The sequence below is a fragment of the Macrobrachium rosenbergii genome, chromosome 43 (genome assembly GCF_040412425.1).
Source record: "Macrobrachium rosenbergii isolate ZJJX-2024 chromosome 43, ASM4041242v1, whole genome shotgun sequence".
Lineage (NCBI taxonomy): Eukaryota > Metazoa > Arthropoda > Malacostraca > Decapoda > Palaemonidae > Macrobrachium > Macrobrachium rosenbergii.
Window position 1 is genome coordinate 22,012,259 of NC_089783.1, and position 23,153 is coordinate 22,035,411.

At 35.9% G+C, this 23,153-nt stretch overlaps 1 protein-coding gene across 1 annotated transcript in view; it reads right to left on the reverse strand.

Moving 5' to 3' along the window:
* Positions 1-273: 273 nt before the first annotated feature.
* The window catches only part of LOC136828642 (non-lysosomal glucosylceramidase), a 110,765-nt gene continuing 87,885 nt past the window's right edge, over positions 274-23,153 (reverse strand). Inside the window, exons 14-16 of the mRNA XM_067086680.1 lie at positions 20,105-20,211; positions 3,180-3,371; positions 274-2,975 (exon numbers count right to left, since the gene is read on the reverse strand). Of these exons, the coding sequence (XP_066942781.1) occupies positions 2,682-2,975; positions 3,180-3,371; positions 20,105-20,211 (593 nt within the window). The 3' untranslated portion in view covers positions 274-2,681. The remainder of the gene's footprint in view (positions 2,976-3,179; positions 3,372-20,104; positions 20,212-23,153) is intronic.

Below are 23,153 nucleotides of genomic sequence, written 5' to 3' on the forward strand. Positions count from 1 at the left end.
AAATAAAAGGCCCACTGCTAGAAGCTACCCTTGGCTCATGCCAGGAGATACAGCTGTTCATAATTCTCCAAATAAATACAGCATATACCAAACTAAAACTCCAAACCTGTTGATGAAGAGCCACCATCCTTCATACCCAGCATTCCCATTGTTACAGGAAGTGCCAGGGGAAAAGAAGCAAGGATAAAATATAAAAGCCTGAAAGTGAGAGGGGAGGGGGAGACCGTCGCAGTCTCATAATTATTTGATGATTGGTTACTTAATTAAATTATACCCTATTAACAGTTCTTTTGTAAAAAATACAATCACTTCTGAATTTTAATTCCTCTCCTGATTGTGATCATCCGTGTGTTTACAGAGAGGAAGTGTCCAACCATTTTCATTTATTCTAGCCTACTTGTATCTATAACTTAAAAACTGCAACCATAATTTTCTAATTACTTTATACAATGACACCACAGTGATTCTTAAAGAAATAAATATGATTTACAGAAAGAATACATGTCAAGATGCTTTGCCCTACATCAATATAAAGTAGACATAAATGCAAAAAAATCATGTGGAATGTCTGAGAAATTCCTCACTTCTAAGTACTACTCTTAACTATCTGAAAAAGCACACATAATTACAGTTCTTCGGGCACAAAGCTAAACTGTGTCTACTTTTTGAAACTAAGATATAAATATGGCAAAGTATTTATCTAATAATATAAATTTAATGGAAGTAAAATACTGTTCATTAAACAAGCATATTAACTCGGTGTCTGCCTAAAATATCTTTTAAAAGTAATTAACAAACACCCATTTATCAATTCTTGTGTATTTGTTCTTTTCCATAAACAACTGCCCTATCACAACATAAATATCCAAGAAATGGGAAAACAGTGTAGATTCCTCATTACAAAGGAAAATGCTTTATGAATACTCTTTATCATTCACCCTGGAAAATGGGTGTTTTAAATGATTTATTCAATCTGGCTAACAGTTCCTTACATCATTAGATTCTTGTATTATAGTTTCCATGACTGTCTCCATAACTGACCATTTCTCTTAACAAAATTTATCTAAAAATTTAGCAGTTTTCAGTTGTAAAAATGTGTACAATTTTTTTTTACCGATTTTAATGTGCAAACTATATTTATACTTTTTTCTGACACTAGAAATTGACAAAAATAAAAAAAATATTATAAATCTACAAAAATGAACTGACAAGATTCTTTTGATTAAAGAACTTATTTGACATATACAAATAAACAGAAAGAAATCAGTGTTTTTCTACTTGTTTGGCAGGAAACTGAGTAACCTACTTGGCATACAAGAGTTAGAAATAGTCTCTTATGCCAGTGTACAAAATAAAGCACTAGTAGTTTTTAAGATGAAACTCTAGTCCAATAGTATCAGAATAAACAAGCAAATATATTTCTGTATCAATGAATAGTATAAAAGCAAACAAGTTACCATGTTTCTGTATCAGTGAACCAAAGCCCAAACAAGTACAATAAGCAAATAAGTCTTAATTAGGTTGGGTGTCTTCTCTCAGATTTAAGTAGCGTGCTTTCCAATAACAACATAGCAAACTTTACTGACAGCAGTAGTTTTTAAGAAAGAAATAATGACAAAAATAAGTCTTATGATGTACTGGGTGGATAGGAAGACTGCTACCTGAAAATTAAAGATTTAGCCATACCTATAATCATCATTAGCATAACGTGTGCAACATACCTAAAGTTTAACCTCCCACTTTGAGACTTTCCTTAAAGAATTATATCTGATATACCTCTTCATGCACTCCTTTCATTAAAAAACTTCCATTCACAAATAAGGAACATTTCTACAACATTACAACAATGTTTTGAATGTTTAACGTTTAAAATTTATTTATACATTATATCTAGATTGTCATGCATAGGCAGTACATCATTTAAATAATCCTATATTTAAGATCGTGATACTTAAAATGTTTAGATAAACACAGCCATATAGAAAAGATAAGTAATCACCATAGCTGCATTCACAACATTCTCAAGATTGTAACAAAAATTTGGCTAATCTAAGTCGCATCTCTTTACTCATAAAATAATCAGATCAGAGGGAGAAATATCTCTAATGGCCTGATGTATGCAAATAGTCCTGAGGAATATGATGGTAGAATCTCTACACAAGTTGAACATAACATTGATATATTTTTAGGAAAAATTATTCAAGGTACCTTCCTTTCATTCATTTTAGTTTGCTAACAGCACTTGTGTCCTAATCTACCTATATTCTATTCAATGGATGGAAAGTTTAAGTACTAATGCACTACAAAAATTGGAAGTAATCTTCGTGCAAATAGAAAGGTTGAGCAACAACATCTTGTCGTGTGGAACTCACTTTGCATGTATGGTATGCCATCAAAATATAAAGAAAGTATCTGTTCTACAAAAAACAATTACACATTGAGCCATATAAATTAAAAACTACTTCAAGAAGTCATCTTAATAAGTTCTAAACAAGAAAAGTTCACTCAAATATAAAGTTGAAAACAGTTTCAAAATTTTTCAATAACTTTGTGCATGATGTATAGGTAATAGAAATATCACAGATGCCATGACTACAAACTTACTAAGTTTTCACAAATGTAATAAGTCTTATAAGAATTAAGGATCAACCATCCAAACCCTTAAGAATTCTACTTATCATTCATTTGGATATGTCACTTGCAGAGTCTGACATCGTTGCATTGTCCGTACTCCTCACTGAAGGTGCAGGAGATGGATCCTTCTCATCATCCTCAATCTTCTGTTGTGATTGCCTCTCACGCTGCAGTAAAAATGCATGATACATTGACCAAATTGAAAGAGGTCTCATGTAACCAATTGCTCTGTATTTGTGTTCCCCATACAAGGCTTCAGGGGTTTCATAACCTTGACCAATCTTTTCATACACTGTACGGTACACACCTTCGGCAGTCTTGAACCCCTCCTCCACCATTCCCTTAAAATGAAGAACAAATATCAGAAAGACATAAAAGAACATATGTCAATGACTTAAATCAAAATGTTTCTTGATACATTCTGTTTCTAATTAAAAATTCTCTCTTTCCCAAGGGGGTGGCTTTAGTACTGCATCTCTAAAACAGTTTCAAGACTCGAGTTTCATTCATGACATCTTGATGATCCTACAGAATTAACAACTAACCTCAAATATCATAGTAGCTGCTAATGCATAAGTAACTCCCACCCACATCTCTTCACTCTGCATAGTATAGCGATCAACGCTACCATCAGGATTCATTCCGTTTACTGCACCCATTTCTCCATTGTTGAAGCGGAGGACATTGAACTCGTACAAATGTTCCAATACTGATTTCACACAATCTCGACGGAAGACCTGAAAAATCAGTGTGTTTTAAAAACAAAAATAAACAAGTAAAAAATGCGCCGAAGTTCCTTCGGCACAATTGAGCTTTCTGTACAGCCGCTACAGTGTATAATCAAGGCCACCGAAAATATATCTATCTTTTAGTGGTCTCGATATAACGCTGTATGAGCCGCGGCCTGGTGGTTGCCTATGATTGTATGTTAGTTTTATAAGTTAGTCATTATTTTATTTTCTGCATTGATGAAGTGTATGGGTATTGCAGAATGTATAAAAAGAAAATACATGTTTAATTTTATAAGATGTTTTTATAGCATAGCATTCCTTATGTTTAAAGAGTATGTTATTGTTGTGACGTCATAGGAAGTGACGTCACAGGACGAAAATGGCGGGAGGGAGAAAAATGTAAACAAACAAGCAGCGGGAGTGTTGAAAGCATGGTGGAAAGAAGGTTAGGTCGATAATGGTTGGGTTGTAAGTCTGTTTGTGGTTTTTGTTGTCGTAAGCTGGATTGCATAGAGTAAAAAGAACAACGTGAACAGGTGAGTGGATCACATAATTGAATAATTTTAGGATAGGTTAGGCTAGAAAAATTTTCGAATGGTAGCAGAGCGTGGTTCGTTAAAAATGGATGGATCTGATGGTAAACTTTGGGAGATGAAATGGAGGAGAGACTGTCCGAGATTTAGCGGGGCACAAGGCGATTATAAAGGATGGAGAGGACAAGTCGAAGATTGGCTTGTGGTGTGTGGAGAAGAAGTGAAATATCCGGGGATAGAGATAAGGATGAGCTTAAAAGGAAAAGCTTTAGAAGTAACAGAAGGAATAGATAGAGATGAACTTAAGGATAACGAGGTTCAAAGATAATCCTGTCCAAACTAGATGAAGTGTATCTAAAAGATACGTTAATGGAAAATTACAGTAAAATGAAAAACTATTTTAAAATAGAAAGAGAATCTAGTGAAAAGATGAGAGATTTTATAATTAGGTATGAAAAGGCAGAGTCAGAGTGTAGTAGGGCACTAGGGAAAAGCATGCTTGAAGGGAAGCAAAAGGTTTTCATGTACTAGAACAATCAAATCTCACAGAAGATCAAAAACAAATGGTATTAGCAGCTTGTGGCCGAGAAAAGTTGGAATATAAAACAGTGTCACAAATAATGAAAAGAATATTTGAGGGATTAGGGAATAGAGAGGAGGGGGAATGGTTAGGATCAGAAGGTTGTGAGAATTTTGGGAAAGGGTGGAAAAGCCAAAGATATCGGGGAAAGGTGAATCGAGGTAGAGGTGGAAGAAATCCTTTAAATAGAGAAGGGAAAGTAACACTGTGTGCTATATGCAAATCGGAATGGCATTGGGACAGAGATTGTCCTCAGAATTTTCAGAATAAGAAGAAATCAGAAACTGGACAAGAAGAAGAAAAAAGTTTATATAGGAAAAGTTAGCAAAATAGAAAAAGAATCTTGGGAAGAGGTTGATGCAATTTTAGACACAGGATGTAAGTCAACAGTTTGTGGGGAATTGTGACTATCACGCATTGTTGTGGGTTTGAATCAGGAAGAATTGAGGAGAATGAATGATACTAAGAAAGAGTCTAATAAAGTATTTAATTTCAGTGAGTCATCATACAAGTCGAAAGGAGAGTAATGGAAATACCGGTGATATTGAAAAACAAAAGTTTTATTTGAAGACAGAAATTTTGCAGGGTGATGTACCATGGTTAATAGGTAAGAAAACCATGAGTAAAATGGGGATGACCATAAATTTAAAAGAGAATTGTGTTAAAATAGAAGTATTAGGGGAAATGAAGGTAAAGTTACGAGAAGACAGACAGGGCCATTTAAGAATACCAATTTTGAGGAGGAAGGTAGAAGAAGAATTATTATTGGAGGGTGGAAGGGAAAGAGCCTAATGGAAATTAAAGGTACAATGATGAAGTTACATCTACAATTTGGCCACGGAAGTGGAGATAAAATATGGAAGCTAACAGAAGAAGCACAGTGGAGTGACGGTTTGGGAGAGAAGGAAAATGAGGAAATAAAAAATTTACTAACTGACTTAATCGCAAGTTGTGAAGTATGTAAAAGATATAAAAGAAATCCAGCTAAACCAGTAGTGGGATTTTCTTGGAGTAAGACATTCAATGAAGTTGTAGCAATGGATGTGGGAGAGATAGAAGAGAGAAAGTTCTTGGTAATGGTAGATATGGCAACAAGGTATTGTCAGGCTTTTTGGATAAAAGACAAGAAACCAGAAACTATTATAAAGACTCTTTTTGACGGGTGGTTTGCGATATTTTTGGCACCTTCTAAAATATTATCAGACAATGGGGGAGAATTTCAAAATGAAAAAGTAAGGAGGATGGCAGAAAGATGGAATATTAAAGTATTAGCCACAGCATCAGAATCTCCATGGAGCAATGGATTGTGTGAAAAGACAGTAGGCATAATCAAAGAAAGCTTAAGAAAGATGAAAGATGATGAGGAAGTGGATTGGTCCATAGCATTAAGATGGGTAGTGAGTGCCAGGAACTGCTTAATAAATAATGGTGGTTTCTCCCCTAACCAATTAGTATTTGGGAAAAATCCTTCCTTGCCTAATTTAATGGGAGAAGAAAGTTCAAGTCCTGCAAGCAGAGAGAAAGGTATGGAAGAAAGCATAGTAAGGGATACACTGAATGCAATGCATAAGGCCAGAGAAGTGTTTATCAAAAATGAGTCTTGTAATAAAATAAGAATTGCTCTAAACAAAATGTCAGAGAACATAAATTTGAAGAAGCAGTAGTGGGAGACGAGGTATTCTATAAGAGAGAAAATGATAATGAATGGAGAGGACCTGCTCAGGTAGTGGGAGTATCAGGTAAAACAGTAGTGGTTAAACATGGGGATTCTCTAAGAGAAGTAGCGAGAATACATGTTACTAGGATTCAAAGACTATCACCAGAAAAGGAGAAGATACTTAAAGTAGACAAAACACACACTGTGAAAGATGAATCCCTTGCATCAAAGGAAGGGAATATAGATGAGCAGGAAGGAAAGATGATAATTGGCTGGAGAAGGAATGCTGATGTAGAAGAGACTATAGAAAGAGATTTGGCAGAGGAAACACTGGAAGATGAAGGGGAAAGGGAGGTAACAGAAGAAAGTGAGTTAATAGAAGAGATACCCAAATTCAGAAAGGAAATAGAGTTAGAGCTATAAACAAAAATACAGGACAAGTAGAAGAGTGGACGATATTGAGCCTTGCAGGAAAAGATCAAGCAAATCTTGGGCTGATTCGTACAATGTAGAAGACTCACAGTCAGGTGACAAGGGATGGGTTGACTTAAGAGATTATAGTCATGTAGAAAAAATTGAAGATGAAGAAGAGGTTTTGCTAGGATTCGAAAATAGAAATGTAATTGAAGCTAAAGAAAAAGAACTACAAAGTTGGAGAGAAAACAAGGTATATGAGGAGGTAAATGACATTGGACAAAAAGCTAAATCTACAAGATGGATAGTAACTGAAAAGGTAAAAGGTGGGGAAAGGATATGTAAAGCAAGATTGGTAGCTAGAGGTTTTGAAGAAGAAATGGCGGAATGGGAAAAGATGCTCCTACATGCAATGCCGAAATTTTAAAATTTTGTTTGACGGTAATAAAACTGAAAGATTGGAATTGTTATACGTTAGATGTAAAACTGCATATCTACAGGGTGATGAAATACAACGAGAGGTATATTTAAAACCACCTAGTGAAGATGGTTGGAGTGGATTATGGAAATTGAAGAAAACTGTTTATGGGCTCAAGGATGCAGCAAAGGCATGGTATTGTAAGGTGGTAAAACTGGTGGAGGAGCTTAAAGGTGAGAGGAGTAGATTAGAACCTAATATATTCTTTTGGAAGAAAGACAATAAATTGAATGGTATTTTATGTACACATGTAGATGATTTTTGCTATGGAGGAACTGAAGGATTTTTAAAGGAAACAATTGGGAAATTGAAAGGGAAATTACAAGTAGGAGAACAAGAAAGTAAAAGTTTTAAATATATAGGAGTAATAGTAGAGCATAAGGAAAATGGAATTTGTCTTAATCAGTGGCAGTATATAAATTCTATAAGAGAACCAGAAGCCAGAAGATTTACAGGTAATAGAGTATTAGGACAAAAGGAGTTAACAGAATATAGATCAGTGGTAGGACAGTTGAATTGGGTATCGCTACATACTGTGCCAGAAATATCATATGATGTTAGTGAATTAAGTAAAGCTTTTAAAGAAGGAACGACTCAAGATATGAGAAAGCTGATTAAGATAGTGAGAAAACTAAGTGCATAATGGGAGAAGTGATAATAAGTGAGTTAGAAGAAGAAAAGATTTATTGGGAAGCCTATGCAGATGCTTCATTCAGGGAATATTGAAGATGGTCATACTCAATTAGGTTATGTGATATCATTGACAGATGGTAAAAGGAGAAGCCCTTTATGGTGGAAATCCAGAAAATCTAGAAGAGTAGCAAAGTCCACCATTGAAGCAGAAGCTCTTGAGTGTTGGGGAGGCCATAGAAGGATTGATATATTTCAAACATTTGTGGGAAGAGATAGTAGGAGGAGAAAAATTAGAAGCACTGGTGAAAACTGATAGTAAAACCCTAATGACTGCAATAAAATCAAGTACCGGAGTAAGTAGTAAGAGATTAAAAATTGATATTGCAGCAATAAGAGAAACAATAGAATCTGGAGAAATAAGTGAGGTGAGATGGATAAAAGGAAAGCATCAGATAGCTGATTGATGTATTGACCAAAGCTGGAGTTTCTGGGGAAAGCATTAGGAATTATGTAGAGGGTAAAGAATTGGAGAATAATGGAGATTAGAGGGGATTAGGATAAGAAAAGGCTGGAGGGGAGGGAGAAGGAGATAAGTGTGATTGTATGTTAGTTTTATAAGTTAGTCATTATTTTATTTTCTGCATTGATGAAGTGTATGGGTATTGCAGAATGTATAAAAAGAAAGTACATGTTTAATTTTATAAGATGTTTTTATAGCATAGCATTCCTTATGTTTAAAGAGTATGTTATTGTTGTGACGTCATAGGAAGTGACGTCACAGGACGAAAATGGCGGGAGGGAGAAAAATGTAAACAAACAAGCAGCGGGAGTGTTGAAAGCATGGTGGAAAGAGGTAGAGAGAGCTCTCTGAAGGTTAGGTCAATAATGGTTGGGTTGTAAGTCTGTTTGTGGTTTTTGTTGTCGTAAGCTGGATTGCATAGAGTAAAAAGAACAACGTGAACAGGTGATTGGATCACATAATTGAATAATTTTAGGATAGGTTAGGCTAGAAAAATTTTCAGCCTATCCTACATTGTTGCCAGAAACACGATTATAGTTAACTTTAACCTTAAATCAAATAAAAACTACTGAGGCTAGAGGGCTGGAATTTGGTATGTCTGATGACTGAAGGATGGATGATCAACATATCAATTTTCAGCCTCTAGCCTCAGTAGTTTTTAGGATCTGAGGGCGGACAGAAAAAGTGTGGACAGAATAAAGTGCGAACGGACAGACAAAGCCAGCACAATAGCTTTCATTTACAGAAAACTAAAACTAAACTACCCATGTATTAAAGAATAATATAAAGAATCTATTTTCCAACCTAAGTTGTACAGGTAAAAGACCATGCTGTACCATATTTGCCAGCATTTAAGACACCCCAATTTTGGGAAGCATATGGAAGATTTAAAAAGACTCCCATTTCCCTAATCTTTATAGTCCTTCCTACAGGCTATTTTAAAGCTTCTTACCCACTTGCATTAAATATTACTATAAACAATATGAAATAGTAAAACATGCATTTTAGGCATGTTAAGGGATTCATCCCTAGAAAAATATGATTTTTCAGAATTATACTGGTGGCCTTAACAAACCACCTGTGCTTAAACTAACACAATTCTACAACATAAAAGAACTTGAACAAAACTATGAATGTCTGTCTGACTAGTCTAAAAATTTTTATTTCACCCTCTCCCATATAAATGAATAATACTGAAACACTCAGTAGACATAATGACTGATGCATAACAATTATGTTTTACAAATGCAGAATCTTGTCACTAAATTATAGGTAATATATGAAGCCATTATGATAAGACATTTGTATGAAACATAAATAACTAGTATATATTGTCACCGAAGATAATATTTACTGACATCTGATGATAGCAAATGTAGCACATAAGTAAAATCATAATGACATGCATGACAACCATGATTTAAACTGTTGATACCAAGTGCTTAAAATGTAAGTGATAAATAAAAACCTCTCATGTTTTGACATTTGTCAGGACATAAGTATTGTTATTTTATAACACTGTACTTTACAGTAGTCAATAACTATAAGTTACTCATAACAAAAACTAATAAAAATTTTCTCTCCCAAGACAGAACTTATATTTAATTTTTATGCTCACTATATTTAATTTTATGTTATGTGCAATGGGAAATAGAATATTCCAAACTGTGAAATATATTTCAATGCATGGATTTTACAGACGTCACACCTAATTTTGTAATAAGAGACCACAGCAGTTTGCAATCATATCTACAGGTGGGATTTGTTAATGATCATCAAAACTGGCTGACCATAACCCAGAGGTTAAACTTATACACTTGACTTTTGCCTGATAAGATGCACCATGGATTTCCTTGACCTTTATATAGATAACAGTGTACAGTATCTTATAAGCTAGCAAATATACAGGCAGTCCCCAGGTTATGCTGGATTCGGCTTACGACATTCTAAGTTTACGACGCTCTTCAAACATATTCATCAAAAATTATTTCCCAGGTTACAGCGCATGTTCCAGGTTTACGATGCCGATCTAACAGAAGAAATATGGCTCCAAAATGGCAGGATGGTCAAGATTTGGAGGTTTTTTGATGAAAAATTCAATAAAAATGCAGGATACATTGTTTTCAAGACACCCAAAGGATTAAAAGTAAGGTTTACTTACGATTTTCGACGATATTTAGCATGATGACAATCTGAACGAAAGAATTATGTATCCAAATGGCAGAATGGTCAAAATTTGGAGGTTTTTTATGAAAAACACAAAATGCAGGATACATTGTTTTCAAGACACCCAAAGGTTTAAAAGTAAGGCTTTCTTAAGATTTTCAACGGTACTTCAGATGATGCCTGTCCGACGCCGATCCAAACGGAAGAATATAGATTCAAAAGGCACAATGGTAAAAATTCGGAGTTTTTTTTTATAAAAAACTTGATAAAAATGCAGGGTACGTTGTTTTCAGGACACCCAAAGGAATAATAGTAAGGTTTTCTTACAATTATTTCAGACAATGCCAGTCCAACACAGATCCAAATGGAAGAAATATGCACCCAAAATGGCAGAATGGCCAAAATTTGGAGGGTTTTCTTTCTGAAAAACTCAATAAAATTGCAGGATACATTGTTTTCAAGACACCCAAAAGATTAAAAATAAGGTTTTCTTACAATTTTTGACGATATCTCAGATGACGCTGATCCAAATGGAAGAAATAAAATTCACATTCGTTGAGCAATATTCACTAATTACTGATCTTTTATTTTATTTTCATGACTAAATACATTTTTTGGATAAAAAATTTATTTACTAATTTTCAACTATTAATATTAAGGTAACCACAGCAAAATATCAATAAAATTTTAAATTAAAATCCCACGAAATCACAAAACAGCTTACCAATGTGAACAACTCTCTCCCTCATGGAGCAATATTCACTAATTAACCCTTTAACGCCGAAGCCCTATTTACAAAAACGTCTCCCCATATGCGGTGGCGTTCGGTGAGTTAAGCGCGCCGAAAAAAAAAGTTTTTAAAATCACAGCACGCTTAGTTTTTAAGATTAAGAGTTCATTTTGGCTCATTTTTTTGTCATTGCCTGAAGTTTAGTATGCAACCATCAGAAATGAAAAAATATCATTATCATATATAAATATTGGAATATATGACAGCGAAAAAAAAAAAAAACTCGTATATATTGTATACAAATCGCGCTGTAAGCAAAACGGTTAAAGCTAATGACTTAATTTTTTTTTTAGTTGTATTGTACACTAAATTGCAATGATTTTGGTATATAACAAATTTTAAAATAATCAAAGCAACACAGAGAAAATATTATCACAAAATGATGCATGAATTTGTAACGCATGGACGTAAAAAATTTTTTTTTCAAAAATTCACCATAAATCGAAGTATTGTGCTAGAGACTTCCCGTTTGTTGAAAAATTAAGCTAATTGATTGAATATTACTAGACTGTAAGTGTTTTAGCTTACAATTGCAGTTTTCGACCATTTCGGTCGAGTTAAAGTTGACCGAAAGTCGAATTTTTTCTATTTATCATTGATTTATATGAAAATATTTCAAAACTGATAAAAGCTACAACCATGAGTTATTTTTGTTGTATTGTAAATGAAATTGCACACATTTTCATATATAAAACTTTATGTAACGACTAATATAAAACGGTGCAAATATTACAACAACGAGACGAAAGAATTTCTGAGATGTTCGGCCGAGTTACCACGCAGACGTAAGGAAAATGTTTTTTAAAAATTCACCATAAATCGAAATATTGTGCTAGAGACTTCCAATTTATTGCAAAATGAAGGTAAACGATTGAATATTACTAGAATGTAAGAGTTTTATCTTACAATTGCGTTTTTACCATTTCGGTCGAGTTAAAGTTGACTGAAGGTTGAAATTTTGGCAGTTATCGTGATTTATGTGAAAATATTTCAAAACTGATAAAAGCTACAACCATGAGCTAATTTCTGTTGTATTCTACATGAAATTGCACACATTTTCATATATAAAAGTTTATGTAACGACTAATGTAAAACGATGCAAACATTACGACAACATGACGAAAGAATTTCTGAGATGTTCGGCCGAGTTACCGCGGGCAGACGTAAGGAAAAAAATTTTTTTTTTTTAGAAATTCACCATAAATCGAAATATTGTGCTAGGGACTTCCAGTTTGTTGCAAAATGAAGGTACATGATTGAATATTACTAGAATGTAAGAGTTTTAGCTTATAACTGCGTTTTTACCATTTCGGTCAAGTTAAAGTTGACCAAGCTTGAAATTTTGGCAGTTATCGTGATTTATATGAAAATATTTCAAAACTGATAAAAGCTACAACCATGAGTTATTTTCTGTTGTATTCTACATGAAATTGCGCACATTTCCATATATAAAACTTTATGTAACGACTAATATAAAACAGTGCAAACATTACGACAACGTGACGAAAAAATTTCTGGCGGGACGTAAGGAAAAAGTTTTTCAAAAATTCACCATAAATCGAAATATTGTGCTAGAGACTTCCAATTGGTTGCAAAATGAAGGTAAATGATTGAATATTACTAGAATGTAAGAGTTTTAGCTTACAATTGCGTTTTTTTACCATTTCGGTCGAGTCAAAGTTGACCGAAGGTTGAAATTTTGGCAGTTATAAGTTATTTTCTGTTGTATTGTACATGAAATTGCATGAAATTTTGGCAGTTATAAGTTATTTTCTGTTGTATTGTACATGAAATTGCGCACATTTTCATATATAAAACTTTATGTAACAGCTAATATAGAACAGTGCAAAAATTACGACAAAATGACGAAAGAATTTCTGAAATTTTCGGCAGAGTTACCGCGCGGGCGTAAGAAAAAGGTTTTTTTCAAAAATTCACCATAAATCGAAATATTGTGCTAGAGACTTCCAATTTGCTGCAAAATGAAGGTACATGATTGAATATTACTAGAATGTAAGAATTTTAGCTTACAATTGCGTTTTTCGACCATTTCGGTCAAGTCAAAATTGACCGAAGGTTTAAATTTTTTGTAGTTGACGTTTGCTACGTCCACTCGGCATTCAACAGACAATTTTAGTCGACGTTTGCTACGTCCAACAGGCGTTTAAGGGTTAATGATTTTTATTTTATTTTCATTACTAAAAAAATTTTTATGTTAAAAATTATTTAGTAATTTCCAAATATTAATATTAATAAAATGTATTCTCTCTCTCTCTCTCTCTCTCTCTCAGTACAAAATATGGATGGATTACTGTATCAACATAAAAATATACTAAAATTCCAGGAAGTTCGCAAAGACCTCATCGGCCATGTTACAATTTTTTTTATTGCTCTGATGTAGGCTCCATGACGATACACTATTGGCTAGAGGGACTGGAAGTAGCCAATAAGACAGCTTGTAGTAAACCCCCCCTCTCTCCAATGATGACATGCTATTGGCTGGAGGGATTGAGGAAGGCAGGATTTTAGCCAACCACAAAGCTTGTACCTCAAGGGCTTAGCATACACTACCAGGAGGGTGAGTAGTATTTGTTTTTTCTCTCTCTCTCTGAGATAAGAGAGTGAGAGATATTTTTTATGCATATGTAACATGTATGTTTATTTGTTTTGTATAGTTTTATAAATAACTGTGACGTACTTTATCATTCATATTTTCCATGCTATAATTACTTTTTGCATTTCAATAACTATGAAAAATGAGGGAAGATTTTACATAGTTATGTGAAATTTCACTGAGATATGAGAGAGGGAGAGAGAGAAAGAGATTTTTTATGCATATGTTAACACGTATGTTTATTTGTTTGTATAGTTTTATCGATATATGTGACTTACTTTGTCATTCACTTTTTCATATTTTCCTTGCTATAATTACTTTTTGCATTTTAATGACTAGAAAAAATTAGGTTAGATTTAACATAGTTCTGTGAAATTCCACGTCTTTTTCAGCTGGGTAAGTGGTGGTAAAAATCTGGAGGGTTTTTTTATGAAACTCATTAAAAATGCAGGTTACATTGTGTAAAAGACATCCAAACAATTAAAAGTAAGGTTTTCTTATTATTTTCGATGATTATTTTGGGTTACGCCGATTTTTGGCTTATGATGTGGCGTCGGAGCAGAATCCCCGTTGTAAACTGGGGACTGCCTGTATTCAAAACAATAAAAATGAAGGCTTCTCTATTATAAGCATTTAAAATACAAAACTTGCAAAAAATATTCCAATTATGAAAAAGTTAAATTACACAAGTTTTATACCAGGCCATAAAACTTTTTTTTACAATGCAAAACCACTTTTTCAATAAAAACTCTTAATCTTATAAGTACATGCCCACACTGCAAATCCACAATATCCCCAGGATCACTGGTGTTTAGTATGTAAAACAGAAGGTAGTCACATCGCACATGCAACCTCTGGACCTAAGGTAACTAACTTCACTTCATAATAACTGTATGCATGGTAGCAAGCTTTAAGTGCAGGAGGGTGAGGACTCTCATTATAAATGAATGGAATTAACTGATATTGCTTTGTAATGTAAAAGTTTTGTTTCATCACAATCACACTAATCATATACATGCCTGAATCACTTTTAATGGGGAGACCAGGAACATTAAAGGTCCCAGAGTGTTTGCATATGCCTGTGGAGTCCAAGAGAGTGCTAGATATTACAGTAAAGAGCTGAACTCTTAGTATCTTATAAGCTTGTAAAAGTTATAGTTCAAAACCTATGGAATGAAATGCAAGGCACTTGTATCAGGTTGGTCTTTCAGAAGTGGAAGAGAAAGCGACTTACTTTACTCAAGTTGTAGCACCCAAAATCTCCTAACAATAGATGTCTCGACAGTGCCAAGAAAGATTGGTGAAGATGAGAATGACATGACCTGAAGTCACTACTACTTGTATAAGAGGGTACATATCCAATTACCCGAGTTACAAATTAAGATGAGTATAAATCACTCGAAACTGGTGACATGCTTTAAACTGTGCTGCTTCATCAACCGTTGCATCAGTATAAGTTTAAAAAAAAAACTTACTTAGCAAAGAGGAGACCAAGATCTAGTGAATTTCTTCTTTCAGCCAGTGAAAAGGTGCCATATGAAGGCATTAACCAAGAAGTAACTGTTTCTTCATAGGTAAAGTCTGATAGCTCTCACAAGACAAGGCAAGTGGTCCTGTCAGTTGCTGATGATGGCAGACATGGCAGGGATGATGAAGTGTGTAATGAAGAGTTTCCTGGCTACATTTGGATCTTCATGCAAATTTAGCAACCAAATTCAATTTCTCAGTGACCATTTCTTGTGCACACAATTTTCCTAAACATTTCATGAGTCTCGCACATATATGTCTATAAGAGTACACTTTTAAGAAAAGAAGAATAGTAGTAAGGAATAGCAGTCTTAAGTGAAGCAGAGCTTCTTCCACCTCATCATTAGGAGGATCAGCACTACTTGGTCTGACAGGCTGCAATACTGCAAGATTTCCATTTTGCTGAATGACCTCAAGGTCTGTAGATTAAAGAATATCCAAGTCCTTTAAGAAAGCAAAATCTTGGTTATTTGTGAGACTTCCAAAGTTATTGGCAGATGCTAGCTTAACCATCCTCAAGCCCCAAAAAACCACAACTTCCACAATGTCAACTTAAGAAAAGGGAAATGTAAAGATGACAAGAACAATTCAAGGATGTAGAACTTTGGGTATCTTTCAAGATGCTAAGTTTCATATGGATGAAAAATTTCAAGAAGCTGTATTTGAAGCTTTACATATGGCAAGGAACCATGTGGGTCACAAAACCTTGTGACAAACCCGACCATAGGACATAATTTATTTGCTGATAAGGTCTACCAACATAACAACAAATTTTTTAAGTAATTTGTATTTTCCTAACAAACAAACCTGAGGTCTTTACATATGAGATTAACTTTTAGCAAGCTGGAAATCTAGCCGTTAAACTTTTGCAAGATTGGTTATGGTAAGTTACCGATGGTAAGGCTGGAAGCACCACCCAACCAGTCGGTATACATTTAGTTCTACACAGTTTACCTTTTGGCCCAGGTAAGAGAATGAGGGGTGGTAAGAGGTGGGCAGTTAATGTAATGACCTCAGGTTTGTATGTTAGGAGAATACAAATTACTTAAAAAATTTGTCATTTGTTCCTACACGAATACAAACCCTTGGTCTTTACATATGGGAGACTTACTTTTGGCGGGAGGATTTCGAGTAAATCTCTGAAATGACTGGTGGTTCAGCTCACCTGGGTACTCTCTTACTGATCATGAAAGAGCAAAGGAAGGAGACCATACCTCTGATCTATTGAACAAGAGAGATATTCACTCGTCAGACTTCTGGGCATTTCGAATTAAAAGGAATGTAATATCCTTGATTTGAAAAGGTCTGGATGAACCTCCCGTGTTGGAGACTATATAAAGCTAAGAATAACCAACTGGTTTGCTCATAGTCAGTCCCTCTCTTCCCTTGCTAGAGAGAATGAAGGATTTGCATCTACTAATCCAAATAGATTATAGATAGGAAACTCAGTCATCTAGATCACCTGCATGCACGCCAGTCCAGCACATGACAACTCATTCACTGTTCCTCTTCTCACTGGAAGACAAAGGAAGACCGGAGAAAGGGAGGAGGCCAGTCCCCCACACACCTTCTCCTAGCAGCTACACACCTTAGGCAAGATGCAACCTGTCCCTCAAGAGCTGGGTGAACTAAATGACTTGTTGAACATTCACCATAGGATCCAAGGAAAATGAGTCCAAGGACCTATGGGCAATGTCCCAAGGTAAAAGGAGATGAATATGATCTGCACAATTACATTCCATCCTAGTACTCGACTGACAGGTTCTTCCTGAATGTGATGGACAGACCGATGCCTCCGCCCTCAAAAGTTCTGGTCCAAAACGTACTGATCCATCTCACTGAACACTTTCGAAATGTAGAATGACGAAAGGCGTAAACTTTCAGATGTAAAATGGGTACCAAAGATGTCTTACTTTATTCAAAGGTGCAAGAAGGCAGAACAGAACAGCACCACCTTCAGTAAGTCAAGAAAGAAGGACTATGATCAAGCCTCTTCAGAGACTGAAGGAATCCAGAGGTCAAAGTGCCAAGATCAACTGTCCTTATCTCCTGACTTCAGCGAATGAATGTTGTAACGACATCCATCTTGCTTGGGATGTAAAGTTGGCCACTACACTGAATGTTCTTCTGTCTGCTTGTGTACTTTCACTGAAATGGAGCAGATGAAAGGACACTAGGGCCTTTTGTTGACCATGGCACTACCATGGTGTCGTTGCTATCACACCGAGGAGTGTCTATCTTGGATCTTGAGACTCTTTAAAGTCTAAAAGGAACTGTGATTAAGTCCCAAGGAAGGAAGTGTAGGAGACTGCTGCCCTGGTCAACATTCCCAAGAATGAAAAGTCTCTGGAGGAGGATAGTGTAACCATGGCACTAGCTTGGGGTTGCTGCTATTAAAGGAGTGCCTATTTGGGCAGTAAGACTCCTAAAACTGTCTTAAGATCCGCATAATACTCTCCTTGGGTTGTGGACCAACTGGTAATTACAGCAGCAGCAGCAGCTACTGCTTACATCTCCCACCCCTCACAAGAGAAGTGTAACTACATCGAGTCAAAAGAAATGGAGCTCCTAGACACCACTTCTTGACTGAGTAGGAATCAAAAACAAGTTGTCGGAACTTAGTCTGGAGGTACTGTTGATCTCCTGGGGAATCAGGCAAAATGACGGGAAGTTGCAAGAACAAGACTTGAATTATGGATGCGAAATTGAACTTATCTGTCATACATCCATCATCCTGCAGTGTATCTGGTTGATCGCTGTGCTGAGTGTACTACTGCAAACCCATGCACCCACACCAACTAGAATCACTTGAACCGTTGCAAAGAAAAGGATAAAAATGGTTACTGGTACAGTGGTCAGTATCTTGTCATTCTACTTGGATCAATGTTGAGAGTTCACGCCATTCCAGGGGGATAAATAATCAATGACTCCGCATCACAGTCAATTACTGCCCCAGTGTGAAGTCTATGGTGGTGGGGGTTGAAGAAAACTGGCTGACATTTACCTGAGTACCTTGAGGTAGTGAGAACTGAAAAAAGGAACTTTAATATTTTAACTTTAAAGGCCGTCACTACGTTCAGGTATCCCTGCACAGGTCTGCTGCACATTCAACCTACACAGGCACACCTGAACATTAATGTCAACAACCTGCACAGATGACCTGAGCAAATAGGTTATCTTAATCGATATGCATGCATCAAAATGACCTGCACAGGTGTGCCAGAACATTACAATGTGGGAAGGCCACTTTTTTGCTCAGCTCTCTTCCCATCCTAGGATGGAGAGTATGTTCCAGTCAGGAACAGCAAGTGCTGAACTGTACTGAACTGAAAAGTGTTTAAACCTAAATTAAAGATGTGTTGGATTTATTTATTCTCTAATAATTGATGCAGATGTCAGACTGATATATATTTATAAATTTGCAATTTTCCACAAGAAAAATAATTATGTATAATGAAGGTTGAAAGTGGCTGCCCCATTCCTAAATGTTTTGAAGATTTCACTGAAATCTATAAAGATAAGCCTTGTCTTGTGCAAGTAAAATCCAAAGACTATCATAGCGGATTAAAAAAAAGCTGCATATTTTAAATTAACCTAAATAATAAAGGATATTGATTCTGCTGCTGACAAAGACAGTGTCTTTGTATGACCATGCATGCTCATCCATAGTTACAATCCATGTATGCAAGTCAGTTTTTTAGTGAGGATAAATATTCAATATAGCAAAGTAATGTAAAACAAGAACAGGCCTATATGCACATATTCATGATTATGAATCATATATGTAATTCAGTTTTAAAATGAGAACAAAATATTCAGTACTGTACACTAATAGAACAAATAAAGCAATAGTAGTCTATTTTATATTCAGTGTTAACATCATATGTTAAAAATGAATGTCCTCTTTAGGCGTTTCTTATTTCATGTCAATCAGCAAGCCAATTATTGCTGAAGTATGGTATGTTGATGCCATGGCTGCTGTAGAGAACTGAGAAAAAACTATCGTTAGTGGCGACCTTAGCTTCTTGTCTTGATGGGTGAAATAACTATTTCCACATCGATAATCACATTCATTGATGTGGTCCTTCCATACTGCGGGACAGGCAAGCATAATAAACCAAGCAAACCATTCTATATCTTCCTGAAAACCTCTCAAATTTATCAAATAAACAAATTTGCAATTAAAAATCTGGAATCTCTAGAAGCCACAGCTGTATTCCCAAAGTTCACACTAAACTATAACATCCTTCTGTTTGACATCCTGCATTGTGAGAGAGAGAGAGAGAGAGAGAGAGAGAGAGAGAGAGAGAGAGAGAGAGAGAGAGAGAGAGAGAGCAGGTATCTAGCTGGAACCATTATGTGGCTGGAAGAGGGGAGGTGATTAGAACATGTGTGATTGAAGTGACTGTGGCTGGAGGCAAAAATGCAGTTTAATTCCACAGAGTAGTTATGCCAACAATGCAGGAGGAGTTGGATGAGCAACTGGGCCGTAAAGAACCAGGCAAGCACTAACCTAATCTAGTGAGTGAAATGGGAAGAAATGGTCAGTGACATCCTCTGCCTTAAGCTGGTCATGACACTCCTCATCTATACAGCTGGATTGAGTTAACCATTTACAAATGTACAGCTTACTGGAAGCAGCAATCTTCTATGTTTTTTATAAGAATCAGAGTAAGGGATGCATGCAGATAGAAAAATAAACTATTTTAATGGCATTGTAAATACAGGTAGTTTATAATGAAATCAACCATTCTTCCATAGAGGTCATTCAAAATTTAAATGAAAGAGGCTTTCTTTAGAATTAACCATTGTCAAACAAAAACTAACCTCGACACCAGCTCCAGACAGTGAAAGGTACCAATGTCCCACCAGTTGGTCTGCCATACTACTATGGCTATGGGGAGCACTACAGTTATCAAATCTATAATATTTACCTGCAAAAAAATAAAGTATACTTATATGGATAAACATGTTAATCATTCTATTTGAAGCAACATAAATGCTTTTGTGGTTGTGTAGTACTTCTGCTTTGTACTCTCAATCAAAAATATTATGCAACAATGATTTATTTCTTTTATATACAAAACGAAATTAATTTTTCTTAATAGAATATGTATTAATCATACTGACACCAATATGAAAATGTACAAAACACACTGAAAATCTTGCTTTAAATTGATATGAATTACAGAACTGAACATGGAGGAAACCAAATGTGAATAAAAGAACTGAGTACGACTACTAATACGATATCTAATAACTGTTGTTAAAAGCAAACTAAGGCATAAAAATATCTTTCACAATGGTTATTAAAAACACACTATGAAACAAAGGAAAAAATGTCCAAAATCTAGTCTCTTAACTTATGATGTAATATATGGATGGGAAAGATTGGCTGACTCAGATAAGATGGAAAACAGGACATGCACAGCACCTTATCTCGAAGGCAATCTATAATCATTCAGTTTAATACTTATCAATTGCCTTTGAGATAAGGCTAATGTTTTGAAATGTGAGACTGCCTGGCAGCTTGTAGTCAACAGATAAACTGTATTTACAGCAGCTGGATAAGATATGAGATAAAAAAAGGGAAATATAAAGATGTTGCTCGAAATGGATAACCCTGTTGCATTATCATTCACAATTATTATTATTAAAATAGTTTAACCAGACCACTGAGCTGACTATCAGCTCTCATAGGGCTGGCCCGAAGGATTAGGATGGAATGACAAGTCTAGGCTAGAAACCGTTTCTACCCCATCCCATTGAAAATAATGCTGTCCCCCCAAAAGGGAAAACACTTTCCATTGTCTGTGATGTTATCGAAGCTGACCCCCAACCATACAATTCCTATTGGTATCCGCCTCTTCCTCTGCCTTTGCCTTTGATAGACATTCCAGGAGTTCCTTTTCCTTTTTCCCCCCTACACGATGGTATTTGGACCTTGTGAAAAGGATGTCCTTACTGTTCTTGTTGTTGTTTTTGTTGTCCCTTTGTAGGGAATCGTCCCTTCTGACCACCTACCTGTTTTGTGAGGAAAACTTTTGGGGGTGACTGAAGGCTTATATGATATTAGATCAAAGTGAGCCTTTTTTGGGGTTGGGTAAAGGGAAATTTTGGGTTCTTTGCTTCCTGAATTCCCCTTTCCCCAGAAGAGCGTACACTGTACAATTTTGTTGGCGGGTTTGCTCATGAGTTGAGCCACAACAGACTCCTTAAATAGGTTGTTACAGAAGGGGTTAGAATGTAATAACGCAGTGACATTGGAGAGTGATTTGTTGCAGCTCTCCAATGCTTCCATTAGCGCTTTTATGCGCCATTCTAGAAAATTACAGTGCTTCCCATAGGGTTCTCATAAGACTTTTGGCCTCAACAGCAAAAATTGTCCTGGAATCTTTTGGTAGCTTTTGGTGGCAACTTCCAGCAAGGTGATAAAGGTTATAATACTAAGGAATTGAAGCCTAGCATATTATTCTGACGAGGGTGTCCCCTCTGAAAGTCTTCTCATAGGGGTCCCAAACTGATGCACAGCTATGTCTAAGGGAGCTTTTTCCTTGGTGGAATTTCCCGAAACTGGGATGAAAGTGGCAAATGGTTTTAATTCTGCCATTGTGTCTCTTTTTTTTAGTCACTATAAATTCTGAAAATCTGTCTTCACATGATTAATAATTTTGAAAGTGAAGGGACAGAAGGCTGGGGCTACTTGGTGAACAACTTGGGTCTTATTCAAAATGGAAGAAGAAATCCATTTTTTGTTGACCTGGTAAAGGGTGTTTTTTTATAGCTTTTAATGCTATAGGCACAGGTAAGAAAACCGTTTCTGTTAGTGGTTCCTCCATGTCTGGTGAAGATGGTACCAGATGCCATTCTGTATTAGGGAATACTGCCCTGTTGCTAAATTCTTCTTGTACATCTTCACTCACAGTTTTTCTCTCATTAATTACATACTTGCCCGCAGGAGAGAAAATGCACACTGAGGCATCTTGCCAGGGATTATCAGTATCAACAGGGGTGGGTATTGGAGCCCCTATTATGTTTTGATCTGAAGTTCTGTACTGTATTCCGAACTGACCATTTTTTTGTTTCCAGTCGGAATTCTAACATTAGACCTTGTTTGGGCAGCATTTGTATCCACACCCACTTTTCGGTTACAGGATGCAGTACTTTTACACTTTGAGGTGCACAAGACTGACTCAATTTCCTTTTTGGAATTATGCTTCATTTCCCTTATATATTGCCATTCTGTGGTAAGGACATCTTTGATGTTACTCAGTTTTTTTATGGAATTGATCAAATGGCACAAACTGTGTGTCCCTTTTGGGGGAGCTTGCGCAGTCTAACTGAGCTTCAACAACTAAACTGTACTGCGTGTTAATCAAGGGGCAGAAGTCCTGGGTAAGTTACTATACCCCTCCGAAAATGTAGTCATTTCAGTCGGAGTTAAGTGGATCTTAGTATCCCTTCTAGGGTAAAGATCCTGTTCAGCATTGATAGCTGCATGGGAAATAGAATTCCTTCTGGAAGGTTTCTCCCATGGCTAACTAAAATTTGTGTCCCTGAGCCTTCTGGGTTCAGCAGGGCCATTTCAGTGGCAATGTCCACTTCATATTCTTTAGTAAGAATGTCAACCCCATATAAAGATTCCTCTACTTCCTCTGCAGGCTTAACCTGGGAGGTACCGGGGACTGATGTTACTGGGTTTTTGCCCAAACACAGATCTTTTTCTGAGAAAGGGTTAAATATCTGCTGCCAGAAAGATATAATCTCCCTTTTCTCACCCCTAATGAACCCTGAGACCCATCAAGGCAGCTTAAAACAAGTTGTTTCATCCTTAAAATTTGCTGCCAGGAGCATTTTACAAATCTCGCATATATCT